This window comes from Capra hircus, chromosome 3 (assembly GCF_001704415.2).
Source record: "Capra hircus breed San Clemente chromosome 3, ASM170441v1, whole genome shotgun sequence".
Classification (NCBI taxonomy): Eukaryota; Metazoa; Chordata; class Mammalia; order Artiodactyla; family Bovidae; genus Capra; species Capra hircus.
In genome coordinates, this window is record NC_030810.1 from 50,551,400 (window position 1) to 50,576,250 (window position 24,851).

General features: G+C 38.2%; 1 protein-coding gene across 1 annotated transcript in view; it reads left to right on the forward strand.

Moving 5' to 3' along the window:
- LOC102170378 (serine/threonine-protein kinase TNNI3K) overlaps positions 1-24,851 on the forward strand; it is a 339,117-nt gene that overhangs the window by 212,206 nt on the left and 102,060 nt on the right. The window contains exons 18-20 of the mRNA XM_005678259.2: positions 3,179-3,231; positions 3,713-3,765; positions 7,739-7,871. Of these exons, the coding sequence (XP_005678316.1) occupies positions 3,179-3,231; positions 3,713-3,765; positions 7,739-7,871 (239 nt within the window). The remainder of the gene's footprint in view (positions 1-3,178; positions 3,232-3,712; positions 3,766-7,738; positions 7,872-24,851) is intronic.

The following is a 24,851-nucleotide window of genomic DNA, read 5'->3' on the forward strand; positions in this document are numbered from 1 at the left end:
ATGAGTTTGAGCAAACTCCAGGAGATAGTGAAGGTCAAGGAAGCCTGGCGTGATGCAGTTAATGGGGTCACAAAGAGTGAGACACAACTTAGTGTCTAAACAACCACAATTCAATAAGTACTTACTTATTAACTAATGTGATCTTTATGCTACCAAACTTGTGACTTTCTAGTTTAAGTTTCTTTTATTTGTTTAAAAAACGTTTATGTGTATACTCAAATGTGATAAGGAGTGTAAGCAGCATGCCAAAAATAAGCACATGCTAAAAATGCTGTAGTTACAACTATTAGCATGATCCCTGTATCCTGAGACATCCTGCCCCTCATACCAGGAGGAACAGGGCAGCCCAGTGATCAAATTCGTTTCTTTTGCTGTTGTTTGGTCACTTCAGCTGTGTCTGATTCCTTGCAACCCCATAGACTGTACCCGATCAAGCTCCTCTGTCTATGGGATTTTCCAGGCAAGAATACTGGAATGGGTAGACATTTCCTTCTGCAGGAGATCTTCCCAACCCAGGAATTGGACCTGTGTCTCCTGCATTGCAGATGGATTCTTCACTACTGAGCCACCAGGAGCCATTTCTTTTGCTTGAAGAGTAAAATTATGCTGCTGCTGCTGCTGCTGCTAAGTCACTTCAGTCGTGTCTGACTCTGTGCGACCCCATGGACAGCAGCCCACCAGGCTCCCCCGTCCCTGGGGTTCTCCAGGCAAGAACACTGGAGTGGGTTGCCATTTCCTTCTTCATAATTATGCTAAACTACCCCAATTCCAGTTACCTGGCATTATCACCGTTATTCTTAGTAACATAAAATATTTAGAAGAAATTTAAACACACAAATGAATAAACAAAATATGCCCAACACTTCTCATGGACAGAGGAACTTGGTGGATTACCATCCATAGGATTGCAAAGAGTCTGACACAGCTGAAGTGACTTAACAGGCATGCCCACACAACATCCAAAAATTTAAGCTGTTGCCTCAAGGACCGTGATTTTGAAACAGGTGAAGATTAAGTAGGGTTTCTGTCAGCTTTTTCCAGTGTTCAACTAAGGCAACTTTATTTAGATATCTGTATTTTGTATTGCGAATATGCTGCCAACTATTTTGATAACCATAGTTCTACATTATTAATTTGAATTAAAATTAAATTAATGGATAGGATACTATACATATAATCATTTAATTCAATTGGTAATTCATGTTCAGCATGTTTAAATGATATCTATGAACTGTGACCCTCATTATCTTTTGATAGATTAAGGGACTGTGGTATAATAACTCACCTAAATTCTTAAAGTAATCTAGTGGTACAGCATTTTTGACGCATTCTTCTTGTTGCCTTTAAACTTCCAGAGAGCTCCTGATACTGGAGAGTTCTTTATCTTGACAGTGTCATTCTCACAGAATGTATTAATTGGTAATTTACAATTAAAGATAACATCTCAGGGGGCTTTTCATTTTGACATCCTCTTACTTCTCTGGGCTTCCCAGGTGGCACAGTGATAAAAATAATCTGTCTGCCAAAGCAAGAGACACAGGAGACATGGGTTCTATCCCTGGGTCAAGAAGATCCCCTGGAGATGGAGATGGCAACTCACTCCAATATTCTTGTCTAGAAAATCCCATGAACAGAAGAGCCTGGCAGGCTACAGTCCAGTCCAGGAGGTCACAGAGAGTTGGACATGAATGAGCAACTGAGCATGTGCTCACGCATTATGTGTTACAAATTAGCAATTAATTAACATTACTTCTGGAGAAGGCAATGGCAGCCCACTCCAGTCCTCTTGTCTGGAAAATCCCATGGACGGAGGAGCCTGGAGGGCTGAAGTCCACCGGGTCGCGAAGAGTTGGACACGACTGAGCGACTTCACTTTGGCTTTTCACTTTCATGCATTGAAGAAGGAAATGGCAACCCACTCCAGTATTCTTGCCTAGAGAATCCCAGGGATGGGGGAGCCTGGTGGGCTGCCGTCTATGGGATCGCACAGAGTCAGACACGACTGAAGTGACTTGGCAGCAATATTACTTCTACACTGGTCTCTTCCAGGCCAAAAAAAAAAAAAAAAGCTTGAACACATTCTAGATTTTTGCTAGTTTAAAAGAGAATTAAGTATATACCATAAAAGTGAAATTCATTTGTGATACAAGAGAAGTTCAAAGCTAACTTTCTTATAAAGCTTAACTCAGTACCTGAAAGCACTTATATAAATGGTTCAATATCATACTGGAGTTATTCAGACTAAAAGATTTTCCTTTTTCGATCATGAAGCAAAACAATGAAAGAAAGAGCAGATAAATTAATATTGTACGGCCTATGTGCCCTAAAAGATAACCCACTAAAAGTGGGTTATCTCCTAATGCTGAAATGACTCATTTAGAAGCTAAACATGAAATGAGCATAAAGAAAGGCATTCAATAAGAAACACTCAAAGACCATCTTGGGTCACAATATGTTTGTCCATAAGAGATCTCACAACTCAATTCACCAATTTGTGAGAGAAATGGCCTCTAGTTAAACTGTCCCAACCTTGGTTTACTTCTTGAAAAGAACAGCCTTGTTCTAGCTTGAATTCTAGTTTGGAAAGGAGACTTTGAAGACCTTTCTGTGCTTTCCTCTCCAAGAGCTTAAAAAGTACTTTAACTGGCCTCATTTCACAGGCCTTAAAAACATTTCTTTCTCCTGGGATACCAGCTAGAACATATTGACCAAGACATTTTCCATGAAGAGTCCTTTTCCTGTATTCATGTCAGGTCCTGCCTTGAACTGCCCTTGTACCTAGAGTTCTAGCAAACTTGTTCACTTACTCTGACTCTGATATGCTCACAGATACCTTTTACTATTGCCTGTAACCAAATTTTGTTAGCAACTGAACTTCAAAGAGCTGGAAAACTTATCTTCAGCTAATGGGTCTTTGAGAAGTTTAGAAGGTTTACCTAAAGGAAAATACTTTGAATACTTTCAAAGTCAGATATAAGATGATCACATTATATAAACATTCCTTACAAATTAGCAAACTAAGAAAATCAGAGTCACTAAACTGAGATGTCTGTTAACTTTTGGGGAATTGTTTAACCTCCAGAGTAAACAAATGATGATTGTCATCCTCTTCCTTGAGAGACCATTCAGACTGAAAATAGTAAGCTTTACTCAAAATCTACTTTTTATTTTTTTACAGTCACAATATTCTTCTCTACGAGGATGGGCATGCTGTGGTGGCAGATTTCGGAGGTGAGATTTCTATGAATAATGCCCCCAGTGACATCAGTTTCTTTCTTCCTTCCTCATTGGTGGAGATATTATATGATAAACCTGGAAATGGATATCACCCTGACAGCTATATTTCTCTAAATTATTCACATTTCAAGTTATCATGGAGGGGTACTGGGAAAAGCTTTCAATTAGCAAGAGGGAAGTGACATGTGTGTACCTATGGCTGATTCATGTTGTTGTATGGCAGAAACCAACACAATATTGTAAAGCAATTATCCTCCAATTAAAAACAAATAAATTTTAAATTTTTTCAATGAATTTAAAAAATATGTCATTTCTTTTCAGCTTTTCCTCTTTTATATCCTCAGCTTAAAAAAAATGGAAGTAAAAATTTAAATAAGACTGAGGTTTCCTTGGGGTTTCAAACTTTTAGCTATGATCTTTGACCTTGGTTTTAAAATATTTCCTTTGACATGAATTTGTTTTCTCTTTTCCCCAGAATCAAGATTTCTGCAGTCTCTGGATGAAGACAACATGACAAAACAACCTGGGGTTTGTTGCTGCTCATGTTCCCTATAATTATGAAACAATTAGAATGTGTAAACTCAGCATGAGAGAAAAGGAGATGAAAGCAGCTTTAACTGGAAGAAATGTCATTGTCCCAGAGGCAGGATAATGTTTTATGTTTTTATTTTTAGTAAGCCCCCAAAAGAACTATTTCAAAGCTCTGTTAGAGAAATAGATTAGATATATATTTGAAAAATGTTACAGAAAAAGTAACAGAATTTGTTTCAAATCTAATTGAAAAGTACATGGCGGGCATGGATAATTGACTTTCATGTTTAGATCTCCTTATTAAGTGGTAGAGTTAAAATTTAATAGCTAACCATAAAATCCATAGTTTACCTGCATCTATTAACAATTTATAGTTTTCCATTTTAACATTGTAAGGCGATAGGTGATACAGTCAAGTGTTAATGTTTAAGAAAAATATAAATTATAACATCTGAAGCAAACATAAATTACACTTGAAATGTCTGCATTTAGATTCATTATCTGCTCTTCCCTCTCCCCTCCCCATGAAGGAGTGTACTTCTCTTTCTGACCTAGCTGTGTTATTTAATTACCCAAGCTTGGGCTAATTTTCTGTTGCTTCCTTTTCCTACTTCTGCTCATACACTGCTCAATCACTTTTTATGTTTGTTTCTATTTCTTTTCTTTTCTAGTTTATCCCAAACTTTCATTCACCACTGCCTCAGTTCAGGTCTTCCCCATCTCTTTTCTGGACCATTGTTCCTGGCTTTTAATTCCAGTCCTCCCCTCCAGTTCATTCTTTGCAACATCAGCCAAGTGTTGTGTTCTGACAATTCACTTCTTCCTGTAAATCGTTAATGATGCTTAAAATGTTGTATGCGTGTGTACACATTCAGTCCTGTCTGACTGTGCGACCACATGGACTATAATCCATAGGCTCTTCTGTCCATGGAATTTTCCAGGCAAGAATACTGGAGTGGGGTGCCATTTCCTCCTCCAGGGAATCTTCCTGATGCAGGGATTAAACTCACTTCTCTTGCATCTCCTGCTTTGGCAGGCAGATTCTTTACCTCTAGCACCACCTAGGAAACATTAAAATGTTATAACACTCTCCCCCCAGTCTGAACCCAAGACTCTTCTACGAGTTCATTTCCCACTAAACATTTTCTCAAGTCCCCTATGCCTCTTGCAACATACATACAAGCCATCTGGCTAGTCCCCAAATATTTTATTCACTTTCACAGATTTATGACTCTCCCAGGGTCATATTCTCTGCCCAAAAACCTTTCATTGCATCTCACCTCGAGAAAGTCTAATTATCTTGCATGGCCAAGAAAAGTTTACCCATTTTAAGTGCCTTCCATCCTGTAAACTGCCCCTTCCACCTCCTCCCCACACACTTTTCTGTCTGTGCTTTTGTAGCACTTTTTTCACACTGCTAGGTAGTACTCTTACTCACTGGACAAATATTTATGAAGGGTCTACAATGTGTCAGGCATTGTACAAGGGCCAGGAATACAAAATGTGAATAAGAGCTTGTCTTTGATCTCAAGTAACTCATTTTGTAGTGGGAAAATCCATGTGCAAGTAAGGGTGAAGGCAGTATGGACATTCAATGACAGAGATGTGGCAAAGCCTCATGGGAGCTCAGGCAGAATGAACAGGAATAAATCAGTTCAAACAGAATGAACACATGAGCAAAGGCACAGGGGAAGGAGAAACACCTGCTTTCCTTGGGGACTTTAAATAGCTTGGGATTGTTGCCATGCCCTGTGTGAGAAGACACAGTGAGAGACGAGTTAAAGAGGAAGGCAGGAACCACATCATGGATTAAGGATTAAGCATGCTGGTTTCCCCAGTTAAACTCCATTCATTCAACAGACATTTATGGAATACCTACTAAATGTCAGCCATTTTCAAGGACCTGGGATTATTACCATGAACAAAGCAAAATTCTTGTGTTTATGGGGCTAATATTTTAATGGAAGAAGATAAACATTGAACAAATTAGTAAAATATATATCAGGTGGTGATAAGTGTTATGAAGAAAGAAACAAAGCAGAGCAGATGAATGGAACTCATTTAGATGAGTGAAATAGAAAGATAGCATTTGATAAGAGACCTACGCGGGAGTTAGCCATAAGAGGAAAGCAGTGTAGAAGAGGGAACAGTAAGCGCAAATGTCCTGCAGCAGGAGAGTCGTTTGTGTGTTCAAGGCCACATTGACTGAAGTGGAGTAAGAAAGGAGAAGTATGGTAAGATATGAGAGAGGTGGGAAGAGTGGGTCCTTTTTTTGACAGGACATGCAGATCTTATCTGGCATCTTTGACATAGAGATAGCTAACTCAGTGGACCTCAACCGTGGCTGCACATTGAAATCACTTTGGAAACTTTTGTAAAAGCATTCAACCTGAATCCAGCCCCAAGAAATTCTGATCTCATTGTCCCAGGGTTCATCTTGAGTACATGTATCTTTTAAAAATTTCCCCAGGAGATTCTAAAATGTAGCTAGTGGAGACTCTGGTTAAATATTCTTTTGTTGAATGAAATTGAATTGAATTTCTGCAAAGCAAGTGACATTCTTCTATCCTAGGAGTGGAGTCTTTAAGCACAGCCCTACTCAAGATTTATTTTGAAGGTTATTTTATTTCTTATTAGTTATGTGGCCTTATATAAGTTTGCTAATTACTCTATTACCCCCTGTGAAAAAAATGGGCATACTGTATGCTTACTCCTGCTGATGCATTGTTGTGACAAAACTCATAATCTGCTATATAATTGGAGGCTACTTGGAATGTGAAAGCTCATGTGGAAGGATTGCATATAAGCACCATAATTGAAATAAAGACATTCTTGGAAAGCTGCAATTATGCATGACTTCAAAATAATGTAGACACTTCAAAAGAATTATCAGCAGGCAGCACTACACACAGAATATCGCCAAGAGTAATAAGAGAATACTAGTTTCTTTCAGGGGAAATACAAAGACAGAAGGTATTTGGTGAAGTTCATTGATATGATTATGAAGCCACGAGATTTTAGCGCTAGAAGGGCCTGCCTCCTGTGTTACCCTTGAGGAATCTCAGATTCAAGAAGCATCGGAGACTGTCTCAGAACCACCCAAATAGTTGATAGTAGGCCCAGGACTAGAATTTTCCTTCCCTGCCTCTAGTATTCTTTTTCCTAAACCACACATAAACCAAATTTATGCAATTGCATCCCATAATGGAAACATGTTTAAAAATGAAAAAATATACAATTGCAAATAAAAAGAATGTAAATGATGCTATCAAAACATGAGGGTAGAACTTTGTACGGAGAAGCTTGTCATGATTTATGGGCTTGCTTTCAGGAATATTGCACAAACAGCATTTAGAAATAACACCACTGGGCAAACAAAGGAGATATGACAGACCTGATCCTGCCAGTGAGACATCTCCTTCAATGAATATTCTGGGCACTCCCCTGAGACCCTTTCTCTCCTCAGTCATCAGGGCACTATTTATTGGTCTAATTTAGTGACTTCTTAAATTACAACCTGAAGCTCTAAAGGAGAGATGCTTCCCCCGAGAGTGCATGATTCACACCCAGGGAGGCATAGAGTTCTTGGATGAATCCATGGATGGCTATTCAGAAGCTTGCAAAGCTTCCAGGGGAAAGACTCAGAGATAAGCAAAACAGTACCGCTGCTGTGCTCACCATTTTACTTGGCAATTAATATTGTTGCAGTATATTTGGAAGAATTATGGATTGCATGATCTTCCAATGATTGAAAAAATACCCTTTGAAAAACTAAAAGTCAGCAGTAAACATTTCTGTGTAAACGTGCCAGTTTATTATTGCACATATTGAGGGCAGTATTGATGTTATTTTACGTTTATATTTTTGAGAACATAGAATACTTAACAAATCCTCGCTAAGAAGAACACTGTCCTGCAGTAGAAGAACTAAACACTTGGTCAATGACTTATGAACGTTTCTTGACCCGCAGAACCTCCGCTGGATGGCTCCTGAGGTGTTCACGCAGTGTACACGCTACACGATCAAAGCCGACGTCTTCAGCTATGCTCTGTGTCTGTGGGAACTTCTCACTGGAGAAATTCCCTTCGCTCATCTCAAGCCAGGTAAGCCATGCCGCAGTTAAGGCTTCTCTGAGGGAATTCCCTGGTGGTCCAGTGGTCAGGAATGTATGCTTTCACTGCCGAGGGCCCTACTTGGAGAATTAAGATGCCACAAGCTGCAGGGTGCAGCCAGGGAAAAAAAAAAAAAAAAAAAAGATTTCTCTGATTTCCAGAGTTCTCTACAAATTCAAGAAACATTGTTCCCCAAAAATGACAGTTCTTGGTGGATTGGCAAGGTGAGAAGTAAAGAAACAGTCTCAAGGTATGTGCCCAATCCAGAAGACTTAATGGCCTATAACTATATGATTTTGGACATAGACACACAGAAGCGTAGGTATATTTTATTATTAAAGCTTAAGGGTTTGATTTATCTGTTGTTAATAAAACAAGCAGATGACTATGGCCATGTGGAATGTGGGTACAAATAATGTAAATAACACCATATTTACTTTTTGAGATTTGATTTAGAAGTGCCTTTTTGGTGTGCATATAAAGGTGAGCTGAAAGCAGCAACACATAAAAACTATCTATCAGGTCTGCTTCGGCTTGTCTCACCTTATCAAAGGAGAATGGCTTTTTCTAATTTTGTATTATATATATAGATGCATTTGAAAATTGGGACTTTGTGAGTGAGCCTATAATTTTGTTGTTGATTATATTTGATAATATACATTATACTCTGTGTAACTGCAGAAGATGGAGGTAGGGAATCTAATCACAGGGAAAAATGTACAAATATTTGAAGTAAATTTGATTTGCATTTCTCTCTATTTTATTTGCTCTGCTCTTTTTGTCTGGTCACATTGTTTACTTACTTGTATTCACCATGAGTCTAAAAACCCCTTGACTTTGCATCCCCAAAACTTACCATGATTCAAAAGTAGTTTTCAAATTAAATCATAAAGAAATTTTATAATGAACTATAGTGTAAGCTCTTTAAGTGGTCACCCTATCAGAATATGTCAGAGGTGAAGTGAATATTACTCAGTTGTGTCTGAACTCTTTGCAACCCCATGGACTGCAGCCTGCCAGGCTCCTCTGTCCATGGGGATTCTCCAGGCAAGAAGACTTAAGTGGGTTGCCGTGCCCTCCCCCAGAGGATCTTCCCAACCCAGGGATCAAACCCAGGTTCCCCTCATTGCAGGCAGATTCTTTACTGTCTGAGCCACCAGGGAAGCACAAATATGTCAGAAGGATCAAGTCAAAAGGGATGTTAGGGAAAGACATACCTTACAAATGTGGGTATTCACACAAGTTCAAAGTCTTAACCAGGATCACAATACTTATTAGTACTCATGTGCAAAGTAATAGCCATATCTCATACTGTCTTTTCAAGGTATTTTCCTCCTAATAACCATATGGTCTTTAATTACACTCTGCATACTGTCTAACCAAGAGCTTTTCACAAATTATATGCTCTGTACATAATTGTCCTAACTTTTCTCTATATGCTTTCATAGTTTTAAATGATGGGATCTGGCCCTTGTTATAGTGTGGATAAGAGGACTCTATTTTGAACTGGACAAGAATTGCTGTTTATTTCTTTTTCTGATCTGTTATCACCTCTCTACCTCTTAGAATATGATTTCTGATAAGATTTATGAGTATATTAAAAAATCCACTGTAATTCTAGACATATTTTAGTATTTTTATCAGAGCTTTCCTTGTGCTTCTCTTGGGCTTCCCTTGTGGCTCAACTGGTAAAGTATCTGCCTGCAATGTGGGAGACCTGAGTTCGATCCTGGGGTTGGGAAGATCTCCTGGAGAAGGGAAAGGCTACCTACTCCAGTATTCTGGCCTAGAGAATTCCATAGACTGTATAGTTCATAGGGTCGCAAAGAGTCTGACATAACTGAGCAACTTTCACTGCACATGTCTCCCTTCTTCTCATCTCCTGTATCAATCCGTTCACCTCTTCCTGTGGATTTTACATCCTAAGAACATCTTAGACTTATCCACTACTTATCATCATCTTCCACCATCCTAGCTCAAGCCACCATCTTCATCATTTAAATTATTGCAATTGTCAAATTAAAAAATTATATTTAATTTATATAGTATAAGTTGAGATATAAGTTATATCTCAACTTATACTAAAAGTTAGTAAAAGTTACCATTTTAGGCTAATAATGCAAGGAGTTTTAACAACTATATACAGCTGTATAATCACAACTACAATCATGATAAACAGTAGTTCCAATACTTCGAAAGTTCCCCCATGCCTCTTTAGAATCAATTCACCTCCAGCCCCTAGTAATCACTGATCCGAATTATCTCCCTGTAAGTTTGCCTTTTCCAGAAAGTCAAATAAATGGAATCATGTTAGTACATTTATCAGTTATTTATTCTTTCACATTCCTGTGTAATATTCCATTGCGTTGATGTGTGTGTGTGTGTGTGTGTGTGTGTGTGTGTGTGTGTGTATGATCCAGACAGTCACAGGCTTCAGAATAGTCAATGAAACAGAAGTAGATATTTTTTCTGGAATTCCCTTGCATTCTCTATGATGCAACGAATGTAGGTAATTTGATCTCTGGTTTCTCTGCCTTTTCTAAACCCAGGTTATACATCTGAAAGTTCTCAGTACATGTACTATTGAAGCCTAGCTTGAAGGATTTTGAGCATTAACTTACTAACACGCAAAATGAGTGCAGTTGTCCAGTAGTTTGAACATTCTTTGAATTGCCATTCTTTGGTATTGGAATGACCCTGTGACCACTGCTGAGTTTTCCAAATATGCTGGCATGTTGAGTGCAGTACTTTAAAAGCATCATCCTTTAGGATTTGAAATAACTTGGCTGGAATTCCATCACCTTTACTAGCTTTGTTTGTAGTAATGCTTCCTATGGCCCACTTGACTTCACACTCCAGGATGTCTGGCGCTAGGTGAGTGACCACACCATCGTGGTTATCTAGGTCATTAAGCCCTTTGTTGTACAGTTCTCTGTATTCTTGCCACCTCTTCATAATGTCTTCTACCTCTGTTAGGTCCTTACTATTTCTGTCCTTTGTCATGCCCATCCTCACATGAAAATTTCCCTTGATATCTTCAGTTTCCTTGAAGAGATCTCTGGTCTTTCCCATTCTATTGTTTTTCCTTACTTCTTTGCATTTTGCATTGAAAAAAAGCCTTCTTATCTCTCCTTGCTATTCTCTGCAACTCTGCATTCAGTTGAGTATATCTTTCCCTTTCTCCCTTGCTTTTCATTTCTCTTCTTTCCTCAGCTATTTGAGAGCCTCCTCGGACAACCACTTTGCCTTCTTGAATTTCTTTTTCTTTGGGATGATTTTGGTCACTGACTCCTATACAATGTTATGAACCTCTGTCCATAGTTGTTCAGGCACTCTATCAGATCTAATCCCTTGAATCTATTTACCACTTCCACTATGTAATCATAAGGGATTTGATTTAGGTCATACCTGAATGGTATAGTGGTCTCTCTACTTTCTTCAAATTTGCAATAAGGAGCGCAGGATCTAAGCCACAGTTTCAGCTCCAGGTCTTGTTTTTGCTGACTGTATAGAGCTTCCTCATCTTCAGCTGCAAAAGAATATAATCAATCTGATTTTAGTATGGACCATTTGGTGAGAAATGTCCAGCTGGATGAATAACAAGCTGGAATCAAGATTTCTGGGAGAAATATCAATAACTTCAGATATGCAGATGATACCACCCTAATGGCAGAAAGTGAAGAGGAACTGAAGAGCCTCTTGCTGAAGGTGAAAGAGAACAATGAATAAGCTGGGTTAAAACTCAGCATTCAAAAAACTAAGATCATGACATCTGGTCCCATCACTTCATGGCAAACAGATGGGGAAAAAATGGAAACAGTGACAGACTTTGTTTTCTTAGGCTGCAAAATCACTGCAGACAGTGATTGCAACCATGAAGTTAAAAGACGCTTTCTTCTTAGAAGATAAGTTGTAACAAATCTAGACAGCATATTAAAAAGCAGAGATATCACTTTGCCCACAAAGATCCATATAGTCAAAGCTATGGTTTTTCCAGTAGTCATGTATGGATGTGAGAGTTGGACCATAAAGAAAGCTGAGCACTAAAGAAATGATGCTTTCGAACTGTGGTGCTGAAGACTCTTGAGAGTCCCTTGGACTGCAAGGAGATCAAACCAGTCAATCCTAAAGGAAATCAACCCTAAATATTAATTGGAAGGACTGATGCTGAAGCTGAAGCTTCACTATTTTGGCCCCCTAATGCAAAGAGCTGACTCATTGGAAAAAAACCCTGATGCTGGGAAAGATTGAGGGCAGGGAGGAAAAAGAGGTATAGAGGATGAGATGGTTGGATGGCATCATCAACTCAATGGACATGAGTTTGAAGAAACTCCAAGAGATAGTGAAAGACGGAATCCCAGTGTGCTGTAGTCCATGGGGTTGCTCAGTCAGACACGATTGAGTGACTGAACAACAACAATGTGTAAAGTCTTCTCTTGTTGTTGAAAAAGGTGTTTGCTATGATCAATGTGTTCTCTTGACAAAACTCTGTTAGCTTTTGGCCTGCTTTATTTTGTACTCCAAGACCAAATTTGCCTGTCACTCCAGGTATCTCTTGGCTTCCTACTTTTTCATTCCAATCTCCTATGATTAAAAGGACATCTTTTTTTTTTTTTTTTTTTTTGGTGTTAGTTCTAGAACGTCTTGTCCGTCTTCATAGAACTGGTCAACTTCAGCTTCTTTAGCATAAGTGATTGAGGCACAGACTTGGATTACTGTGATATTGAATGGTTTGCCTTGGAAACGAACCAAGATCAATCTGTTTGTTTTGCGATTGGACCCAAGTACTGCATGTCTTGTTAACTATGAGGGCTACTTCATTTCTTCTCAGGGATTCTTGCCTACAGTAGTAGATATAATAGTCATCTGAATTAAATTCACCCATCCCTGTCGATTTTAATTACTGATTCCTACAGTGTCGTTGTTCACTCTTGCCATCTCGTGCTTTACCACCTCAAATTTACCTTGATTCATGGACCTAACATTCCAAGTTCCTATGTAATATTGTTCTTTACAGCATCAGACTTTACTTTCACCACCAGACACATCCACAACCGAGCATCCTTTCTGCTTTAGTGCAGACCTTCGTTCCTTCTGGAGCTATTAGTAATTGCCCTTCACTCTTCCCAAGTAGCATATTGGATACCTTCTGACCTGGGAGGTTCATCTTCCAGTGTCGTGCTTTTTGCCTTTTCATACCATTCATATCTGTGGGCTTCTTGCAGCAAGAATACTGGAGTGGCTTGCCATTCCCTCTTCCAGCGGACCATGCTTTGTCAGAACTCTCCACTATGACTCATCTGTCTTAGGTGGCTCTGCATGGCATGGCTCATAGCTTTATTGAGTTATGCAAGCTTTTTCATCACAAGGCTGTGATCTATGAAGAGGTGTGTTAATGTACCTTGGTTTTATTTATCCATCCACAAGTTGATGATCATCTGAGTTATTCTCAGTTTGGTGCTATTATGAATGTAATTGCCAAAACCATTTAGGTTTTTGTGTGTTTGTTTTAATTACTCTTGGACAAATATATATGATAATTACTAGATATTACAGGAAGATTTTTTTCCAAGGCATCTGTACCAGTATGCCTTGTATGAGAAGTGTATGAGAATTTCAGCTGATCCTCACCAGCACTCTTTTTATTGTCCACTTAAAATAAATTATTAACAATTTGAGTAGGTATATTATGATAAATAGTTGTGGTATTATTTTATATTTCTCTAATGACTAATAATATTGATAATTTTGTGTGTTTATCTGCTGTTCATATCTCTTTTTTTGGTGAATTATTTGTTTAAATTATCTTATATACTAATAAGAATATTTAGATTCTAGGTAGATTCTTTCATTTGCTATGTGTTTTGTAAGTAGTTTCCTCTAGTCTGTGACTTGCCTCTTCATAATCTAACCAATGCCTTTCAAACAGCGAAAGTTTTTTTTTTTAATTTCAGTGAAATTTACCTTATCAATCTTATAAATATTTTTATGTATTCTATCTAAAATATTTTTGCTACACTCAAGATCACAGATATTTCCTCCTGTGTTTACTTTTAGGAATCTTATAGGTTTAGGTTTTATATTTATAAGATCTACTAGAATTACTTTTTAATGGTATAAGGTAAGAGTTGAATTTGTATTCTCTAATTTTTCTAAATATGGATGCCTATTTTTTAGCATGATTTATTTAAAACACTTCCTTTATCTATTAAGTTATTTTGGTACTGTTATCAAAAATTAATTGACTACATGTATGGACTTTATTCTGTTCCATCAATATAAGTCTTCCCTTATGCCAATATCACACTATATTGATGTCATAGTGAATCTAGAAATCATATAATGTGAATCCTCCAACTTTGCTCTTCTTTGTTAAAATTGCTTTTGCTGTTGTAAAGTTTTTGTTTTTCCATATAAATTTTAGAACCAGCTTGTCTATTTCTACAAAAAAATTTTTGCTGTAATTTTGACTGAATTGCAGTGAATCTGTAGAGCAATTTGGGAAGAACTGACAACTTACACATGTTGAATCTTCCAATTGAGAAGCACTATATCTCTCCCTTCATTTAGGTCTTTGATTTCTGTCATCAATATGTTTGTAGTTTTCATCATAGAAACCTTACACATATTTTTTTAAAATTATTTCTATGTATTTTGTGTTTCTTGATGCTATTTTAAAGGTTTATTAATTTCAATGAATAATGGTTTTGTAAGTATAGAGACATAATTAATTTTTAACAACCTAGTGCCTTATAAATTTGCTAAATTTACTTATCAGTTCAAGTAGCTTTTGTATACATTTTTGGGGATATTAAACAGATGATTATGTCATCTCAGAATAAAGAATATTTTACTTCTTTCTTTCAAATATGTGTATTTTTCATATATTTTTCTTGCTTTCTCACATAGGCAAGGGTCTCTGGTATAATACTGAATAGAATTAGTGAAGTATATATACCCTTTAGATGAAGTTTTATCCACTACCACCTTAGTTCCAAGTGCCATCTTTATCACTTTGCTGCGATATCTCTTTGACCATTCTCTCTTTGTTCTTCTTTTCCTCTCCAATCTCTACACATCCACTGCAATGATACTTTAAGAATATAAATGTGACTATGTTACCATTGCTTAAAATCATCCTATGGTTTCCCTTGTTCTTTGGAATCAATCTCTAAATTCTTAATATGTCCTGCAACACTCTACATGATTCAGGATCTCTGACCTTGCTCATATTATCTCACTTTCTGTGCTCCAGCCTCTCACACCTTCTTTTGCTTTCTTGAATGTGTTGCATTTCATCTGGCCTCTAGTATCTTTCACAAGCTCAGTTTCTTCAGTAAATGCAATTAATGATGACTGCACAGAGATTACTCTGAGGATCAAATGAGATGATTCTGTGACTGAATTTTACAAATTGAAATCTCTCTGAAACTATAAGATAAAAAATGAGGGCAAATTGTAATGCAGGGTCAAGCCTTCCTATGATTCTGTGCTTGAGTAGAATTATCATTTGCCAGGAGCCCATATAAAAACTTTAAAATCATCCTTGACTTTTCTCTTTCCTTCTTTCTTTCCTTTTTCCTTCCTTCCATCCTTCTTTCCTTCCTTCCTTATTTACTTTTGTTTTTCACTTGTTTTCTTATTTTTCAATCCTTCTTTCTAAATATCTTTCAAATATATCCACTTACCTCCCTCTACTGGAGAAGGCAATGGCGCCCCACTCCAGTACTCTTGCCTGGAAAATCCCATGGACGGAGGAGCCTGGTAGGCTGCAGTCCATGGGGTCTCTAAGAGTCGGACACAACTGAATGACTTCACTTTCACTTTTCACTTTCATGCATTGGAGAAGGAAATGGCAACCCACTCCAGTGCTCTTGCCTGGAAAATCCCAGGGATGGGGGAGCCCGGTGGGCTGATGTCTATAGGGTAGCACAGAGTTGGACACAACTGAAGCGACTTAGCAGCAGCAGCACCTCCCTCTCCATGGCTACTTCCTTATTTCACAAGTAGAATTCTGCAGAGTATCTTAACTGTCTTAAATGTCTCCAGTTTTGCTCACCATCTTCTTTTCACCAGTTTCCATACTATAACTAGATATAGCTTTCTAAACACTCAAATTTGATCATCTAGCTCCCCTTACTTAGTCTTCAATATGTTCCTTTGTTCTTAAGATTAAAAGACATTTTTAAAATAATCTATTGGTATACAGGAATGCCAGTGATCATGTCAGGGATAGCAATGCCAGCTATTAAAGCACTGACAAGTGTGCTTAGCTGCCACGGTATTTTCTTCTTTGGGCTCCAGCATTTCTTCCCCCCAAAAGTACATCCTGATGGACTAAAGGAAAAAATTACAATGTAAAGTAACTGCTGCAAAACATCACAGTAACAGTTTACTATGCAGTCCATGGAACTCTCCAGGCTAGAATAGTTGAGTGGGTAGCCATTCCTTTCTCCAGGGGATCTTTCCAACCCAGGGAATGAACCCAGGTCTCTCGCATTGCAGGCAGATTCTTTACCAGCTGAGCCACCTGGGAAGCCCAAGAATATTGGAATGGGTAGCCTATCCCTTCTCCAGTGGATCTTCCCAACCCAGGAATCAACCCAGGGTCTCAGGCGGGTTCTTTACCCGCTGAACTCCCAGGGAAGCCCTAGATATAGCTTTCTAGACACTCAAATTTGATCATCTAGCTCCCCTTACTTAAAGTCTTCAATAAGTTCCTTTGTTCTTAAGATTAAAAAAAATTCTTAAAACAATCTAAAAGCCCCTGTGGTTAGGCTTCTTCTTGCCTCTCCAGGTCCAGCACCTCCCACTCATAGCCTCTCTATGCTCAGTCACGGTGAACTGTTTCATTTTCTCAACGTGACACATTTCTTCTCACTTCCATGTCCCTGCACATGGGAGTTGTTTGTCAGACACACTCCTCCCCACTTTTCATCGTACTAACTCCAGTTTACTGTTAGGTCTTAATTTAAATATTACTTCTTCCAAAAATAGCCTCCTAAATTCTTCAATATTCAGTTAAGTGCAGTCTCTTCCATGCCCTAGGTTGACATTTATTATCGTATTTATCATATTTTATTTATATATTTTTGCAATTTTCTCTAGTCTTTTACCCTTTGCTAATTATAAAGTGAATATTTCAAAAAGATAAAGATTCCTGCTCTCCTGGGCCCTCAGAAATTTTTACTGTTTTTGGAGGGAGAATATTATATAATAAAACAGAAGTCTCACCAAAGATAACTTGAATCCAATATCTCATATCTTAGAATTTATAGAACTTTATTGGAAAAAAAGAGTTTATTTATGATAGATGCTGAATTTTTTAAAGTTAGACAGTTATCATGCATCAAGAACTGAGACTGTTAATATCATTGCAGTGGTTAGGCAGTTTAGCAAATGTTCAGCAATAAATTATGTGAAGGATCAGATTCAATATAAGCTACATATTAGCCATTTACAATGAGGAACAAATCCATGACTACAGTGTGGGACAGCATTATCAATTATGGGAACAGCAACATTACACATGGCTCATCCTCCTGGATTTAACAGAATCCTACTTCCTGGGAGGAATATATAAATAGAATGCAAATATTAGCATTGACTACAAGTGATGTAAGTGATGAGTGTGCCTTTAGAAGAATTTGAAGCTAAAGTCTGTTTTACACAAAATATATTCAAATTAGCCTTATAATCTCAGGTTCAGAAAAAACTGAAAAATCTATCACATCCAGCATCCCACGATCAAATGCCCACACAATCAGGGGAAGCAAGTAAATGCTTGATGCAGGGCAGTGTGGTGGACAGGAAATCACAAGCTCTGACTCAAGGGGACAGCTGCTATCTCGCTGCAGCCAAACAGTGCCAGGAAAGAAACATAGGGATGCCTGCTCACTGTTGCCATATCAACTAACTTCTGTGTGATTCTTCAGAAATCGAAAGATTTTTAAACATTGGCAATTAACTCAATTTTTTTCAGGCTAACTCAAATATTTTTCAGGCTAAAGAGACTTGGCATAAGTGTAAAAGCATGAGTCTTGTAATCTTACTCAAAGCTGCTTAAACAAGCTATACTTGAGTACTTCATTGTCTTTATTTTTAAAATGGGGATAATAGCAGGACTTGCCTCAAAGGGTTGGAATGATGGCTGGTAATAGTAAGCACTCGATAAATATTATCTTAAGTCATCATTAAGTACTCCTCTGGCCAGAAACTGTGCTAAAGTAAGAGGAAGACAAAGAGGAAAAGAGCATTGCTCAGGACCTCGTAGTGTAGAGGGAGCATGACAAAAAGAACAATCAGCAGAGTATATCCCAACTGAGGGAATCAGAAAGTGCCAAGAATGCTCTCTGGAGGGCTCTCCTGCCCAGAACGGTGGTGCAATGAGATATCAGGGAAGGAGTCTTAGACAGATGATACCGAACTGCCTATTTAAAAGATGAGTACTATTTAATAGGCAAATAGTGGGGAGATGGAAAAGGTATCCTGGCAGAAGGCAGCCTGGGCAAGGTGCAGGGGCATCTTTCAGGAGGGATAAATCAGAGCATATAAGGGAATCAGCAGCAAGAGACACGCTCTAAACATAAAGCTAGAGCTTCAGGGTACAGAGCCTTCTTTGTCAATAGTGGAAGTCACTGCAAGATTTTGAGCAGGTCTCTGGTACAACTCTGTTGTCTTAGAATGTTCCTTCTTGCTGCAAAACAATGGGTAGATTGGAGAAGTTTGAAAAAGAAGCAAGGAAACCAGGTAATCCAGAAGAGAATGTATCAAATCTTAACTAAGATTTCACTAGTGAAGAGAAAGGAGAGGCTGGTTTTGAGAGATTTTTAACAGGACTCGTCGACAGATTGAGGTGAGAGCACGAAGGAGGAGAAGTCCTGGACTGCCTCTAGGCCTCTGACTTAGCCAGCTGGAAGATGATGGACACAGAAAGAGAGCAGATCTCTGACAGAAACGATGAGATGGGAGGGAGGAGGAGCCAAGCTATGAAGCCAAGCAGAGGAGAATCAGGCAAAAAGAAAAAGAAGCTGGTATGACCTGGCAAGCAAGACCTACCCTGGATACATTTTAAAGAAGGAAACCAACACCTGCTTCCCAGATTTTATCTCTCTCCTGGGTCTGTCTCCTCTCATATATCATGAAAACTAAAGGAGAAGAAAAGTTATGACCAACCTAGATAGCATATTCAAAAGCAGAGACATTACTTTGCCGACTAAGGTGCATCTAGTCAAGGCTATGATTTTTCCAGTGGTCATTGATGGATGTGAGTTGGACTGTGAAGAAGGCTGAGCGCCGAAGAATTGATGCTTTTGAACTGTGGTGTTGGAGAAGACTCTTGAGAGTCCCTTGGACTGCAAGGAAATCCAATCAGTCCATTCTGAAGGAGATCAGCCCTGGGATTTCTTTGGAGGGAATGATGCTAAAGCTGAAACTCCAGTACTTTGGCCACCTGATGTGAAGAGTTGACTCATTGGAAACGACTCTGATGCTGGGAGGGATTCGGGGCAGGAGGAGAAGGGGATGACCAAGGATGAGATGGCTGGATGGCATCACAGACTCGATGGACGTGAGTCTGAGGGAGCTCCGGGAGTTGGTGATGGACAGGGAGGCCTGGCGTGCTGCGATTCATGGGATCGCAAAGAGTCGGCCATGACTGAGCAACTGAACTGAACTGAAAGGAGAAGTCTGGGATGAATTAATTCATCAGTCCATATTTTATCCAGTCACATTCCCTTATAACCAGGTACTCAATTCTGCGGGTCATTTTTGGATTATAGTTTGGAGCCAGAGAAAAGAGCCTCTTATTTTCCTTTTGTTGCCATGTATACTGCCATCTGGTTCGCAAGGGGATTCAACCCAGTGTCCTGGGATTCCTTAATGCCAGACTGTTAACTAAGTTTGGGATATGACAGCAAATTAAGAACAACTGACAATTTATCCAATTTAGCCAAATTTTGGTGAAACTTCATATTGAGGCTTTAAGTCAGAGTTGCAAACCTACAGTCCAGTAGCTAAATATGGCTTGCAAACTTTTTGTGTGTCACATGTGGTTTTAAAAAATATGAATAATGTAAATTAGAGACCCAGTTATGTCACAGATCTCATATATTTGTAGCCATTTGCTTTTTCTACCCTTGCTTAATACTAGATGACTATGTCCTGCTCCATATATGTTGCTGCTGCTGCTCCATATATGATTGGGATCCTGAAGGGCATGATACAGAATAACCTCAAAGGGCAGGAGCACGTTGCAGATGTGGCCAGTGCTTTGGCAGTGATAGGAAAATAGGAGTGAACTAAAGTTCTGAAGTCCTGTGTTTGCTGTGCTAATCCTATCAGTTTATCACTCAGAAGAGTAATGCCAGCCAGTCACTACACAGATCACAGGAAAGATCAAATCGGTCCAATGGATGGTGATATTTCTATGAATATAGCTGATATTAACATTCCAATACTTCATTACACTGACAAAGATTGCAATGAGAACAGACAATGGTGCAAATTAATCTATTCTTCTGACAGCCTGTAATGAGAATGGGATGTGGTTTAAAAAATTAAGCCATTCTTAGTACAATCTCAAGATTGCAATCTCATGGTCTCTCTCAGATGCTGTATGCTCTGGTGATACATCACTGAGAAGTGTCAGTTTAACAAAGAATGTGTCTTAGCTCTTGCTGGGATGGTAGACTGCCTTTTCTTTGTTTCACCACATCCCTACCCATTAAAAACAATGAAGTAGAATCAGTTGTGTTTTTTATAACACATATACACACAAACCAGAAAAAAAAATACTGGCAATTTTATCTTAGTCAAAACTTACAAACAAAATGTTGTACTTTGTTGCTCTTTTTTACTTCTATAAAACATAAGACAGGAAGTGATAGGTTCCTTGAGGAATTCAGAATCTAGTCATCGGAATTAGCTTTACATAAACAGTGTAAAGCTAATTAAGTTCATCATGGGTTACTGCATACTCATCCTCTCCACAATGGCTATGTCATGTTATGAAATGGGGCTAATGACAGATGAGGTAGTTTTTAGCCTTGTGATTTGCAGTAACTCAATGCAATGTGTGGGGTCTGAAGAGAACAGAAAATATATAATTTTTTTTTATATCTGGTTCTCTGGGCTCAGACTAAAAAGAAGCAGTAAGAGCCTTAGATCTGCAGGTAATGATTATAGCAACAACAACAACAACTAACTCTTGTTGAGAGTCAACAATGTGACAGGTGCTCTACGTAGACTTTCTTTTATTTGATTCTAACTGTAACCCACAAATCAGGCTCTATCAGGATAAGATGCATGCTCAATATCATCTGCTACCAACAGGTAAGGTCAAGACTTAAATTCATGGCTTCTTGCCCCCCAAACCCATGCTTGTCACCATTACAGTGTGTCCTCCCTGCTTCACCTTACAGTTAGAGAAATTAATACTCACAGAGGCAAACTGGCTTATTTGGAATCTCCCAGAGAATTAAAAGCAAAGCCAGACTGAAAATTAGCCGTCCAGATATTCTGCTGCTGCTGCTGCTGCTAAGTCCCTTCAGTCGTGTCTGACTGTGCAACCCTATGGATTGTGGCCTGCCAGGCTGTGCTGTCCATGGGATTCTCCAGGCAAGAACACTGGAGTGGGTTGCCATTTCCTTCTCCAACAATATGTCATGAGATATCAATAATTTAAGTATGTTTTAATTTCACATCAAACAAAACCTCGTATTCATTCTACATTTCTTGATAGCTAAGCATTATGCTCTGTCCTAAAAACATAATAATGAGCAACATATTAATTGGCATTAATCCATCATCTTCATTCACTTCTAGAACAGATGTGTAGTGAGTCCTATATACCATGATCTATATTTTTTCCAATGAAATCATATTTTGAACTAACACATTTGTTGATTTATCATTACCTGTCTATTGAATGCTGCTAAATGCTAATCATTGTGCACAGGAGACAATGGTGAAAAGACACAGTCCGGACCTCAAGAAGCTTGTGATCTATTTGTAGAGACAAGCAAGTAACTAGGCAATTAAGTTAAGTAATTGCTATTATAGTGTAGAGTGCTATGGGAGTCCATAGGAAGGGACCCAGAGAGAGTTTATCTAAGCTAAGACCTAAAGGACAGTAGATGTGATGCAGGGAAAGAGAATAGGGAAAAAGGAATCATAGGCAAAAAGAGTCACATTTCAGAACTTATGGTTGAACTATTAAATCAGTGAAAATTACAGTAATTCATTATTATTCATTTAGTAATTCTTTGAAAAGCATAGCACTTCATTTTCTTCTGCCTGTCATCACTCACGTAAAATGTGCAATACATGTTGAATAAATGCATGAAGGTTAACGCATGTTGTGTTGAATGCTTCTTCTGTAACTAGCCTCTTTTGAGAGACAACATTCACAGTCTCCTTTCATATCTTTTCTTTTCTTGGTAACAAAGAACTTGAATCCACAAATCAAACTGTGGTTATGCAAACACCTGAGGTTGACTCACAAATTTGTGTTTAATTTGTCTCACTCAGGATAATGGGAAGTCTGCTCTAGAATTGTGCTGTACAGTATGGAAATCACGAGACATACATGGCTATTTAAATTTAAAATAATAGAAACCAAGTAAAATTAAAAAGATTCTTAGTCACACTAGCCACATTTTAAGTTCTTAATAGACATATGCTACTATATTGAGCAGGACAGAAGGACATTTTCATAATTGCAGAAAGTTCTATTGGACAGTCCTACTCTAGAATCTAGATTATAAATTTGCCAATCTATTGATAACTATATCAGAGCAGTACTGAAGAAATAAAAGGCACTCAATAAAAAGTTATTGATTTTCAAGTGTATCTTTATTCTCTTTTAATAGCAAAGTTTCAGTTGTGAAAGTGGAAACCAATGTTTATGTAAGTCATTTCACATATTTTATGTAGCAATCAAGGTAAAAAATTTGATTAATGGGCTGACTGTTCTCTTTCCTGAATCTGGAATACCAGAAAGTTCTCGGCTGCTAGTGTAGCATGGCCACTTTGGCAAGACTGACAAAGCAAAGCAATCTCAAAGGTGACAAATTTCAATTCCATGACCATCAAGTTGCATTGCCCATTTTCTGGCAGAGGTGCTAATGAGTAGTATCACTGCCAACAATGCATAAAGCAAAAGGGAGAAGGAGATGCCAAGGCCTTGCAGAATCTACTTTGAATAATGAAGAATTAAGTATCATTCATCTTAAACTGATTTTTCAGACACAGTGCCAAGAAGCAAACAAGTAACTTTATATACTTGGTATCAGAGTCTAAAAGAGTTTCAGAGGAGACGTTTGGCACCTGCATCTGAGTTTAACTCACTTTATGAATAGTCCCTCCCCACCCATTAGGAGATGTATAATTAGTTTAAATGTGTTCACTACACTGGTTTGCGTGCTTATGGCTGCACCAGCTCAACAATATGCAAATAATCATAAGGTGAAAAAGCAGGGTTAGAAGACCAATGATCATTAAGCATCAGTTTATTTGCTTATTTATTTAGATCATTCTAAAATGAATGAGAAATAGTCAAGAGTAGCCTCTGGAGGAATTTTAAAAGCCTAGTTTTCTGTGACACAAAAGACATATTTTATGTCATGTTTTTAAATTTGCTAAATATGTTATAAGGAGTCTTTTGTTTCTTTGTTTTCTTAGTATCAGCAACTATAAGTTTACTTGATAGTGGCCAGAAATGGATTGAAAATGTAATAAATATATTACAAAGGGCATTGAAGACAAAAGCAGAAATGAAATTGCTGACTCTTCCCTAAGCCTGGAACCACTGTACAGTTAGATGGCTATTGGAAGGAAATATTGAAGTTCCAGGTGGGCAAAGGGAATGAACTTAAGACTTCAAACACAAATAACTAATCAATAAATATTAAGCCTAACTACTTATGAAAGAACAAAATTTAAACAGCAACAAATGAGCAGATATATTTGTGTGTGTGTTCATGCCCAGTCACTCAGTCATATCTGACTCCTTGCGACCCCATGCACTGTAGCCTGCCAGTCTCCTCTGTCCTTGGAATTTTTCAGGCAAGAATACTGGAGTGGGTTGCCATTCCTCACTCTAGGAGATCTTCTCAACTCAGGGATCGAACCTATGTCTCTTGCATCTCCTGTGTTGGCAGGGGGATTCTTTACCACTGTGCCACCTGGGATATATTTACCTCTCATATTAGCAAAATCTTTTATAAAATGAGAAAACCTAACTCTGATGCAGGTATAATGACAATGCTCTCACGCACTTCTTATTGAGAGCATAAACTATTACAACTGTTTGGGAAAAGTGTTCGTTAGTATGTATCAAAAGTCTCTAAAGTGGTTACAGCCTTTGACATATAAATTCCTCCTCAAAATACCTCAAAAATCATCTATGGAATTGGGAAAGTTATACTGTAAAACATATTCTTTGAAGTGTTTATACCCAAATTTGGACAACCTAAAACTGAGAAATAATTAGATAAATCACATTAAATGCAGTCATTAATGGAGAAGGCAATGGCACCCCACTCCAGTACTCTTGCCTGGAAAATCCCATGGACGGAGCAGCCTGGTAGGCTGCAGTCCATGGAGTCACTGGGAGTCGGACACAACTGAGCGACTTCACTTTCACTTTTTACTTTCATGCGCTGGAGAAGGAAATGGCAACCCCCTCCAGTGTTCTTGCCTGGAGAATCCCAGGGATGGGGGAGCCTGGTGGGCTGCCATCTATGGGGTCGCACAGGGTCAGACATGACTGAGGTGACTTAGCAGCAGTCATTAAAAATATGTTAACATAGAATTTTAATAGCATGAGAAAATGCTTATATTTAATTTAGGAGAAAAAAATATTCCATAATTTTATATTGGACATGAGCTCAATGATATGAAGAATATATAAGAAATGCTCAAGATACTTTAACAATTGTTTCCTCTGAATAATAAGATTATAATCTAATT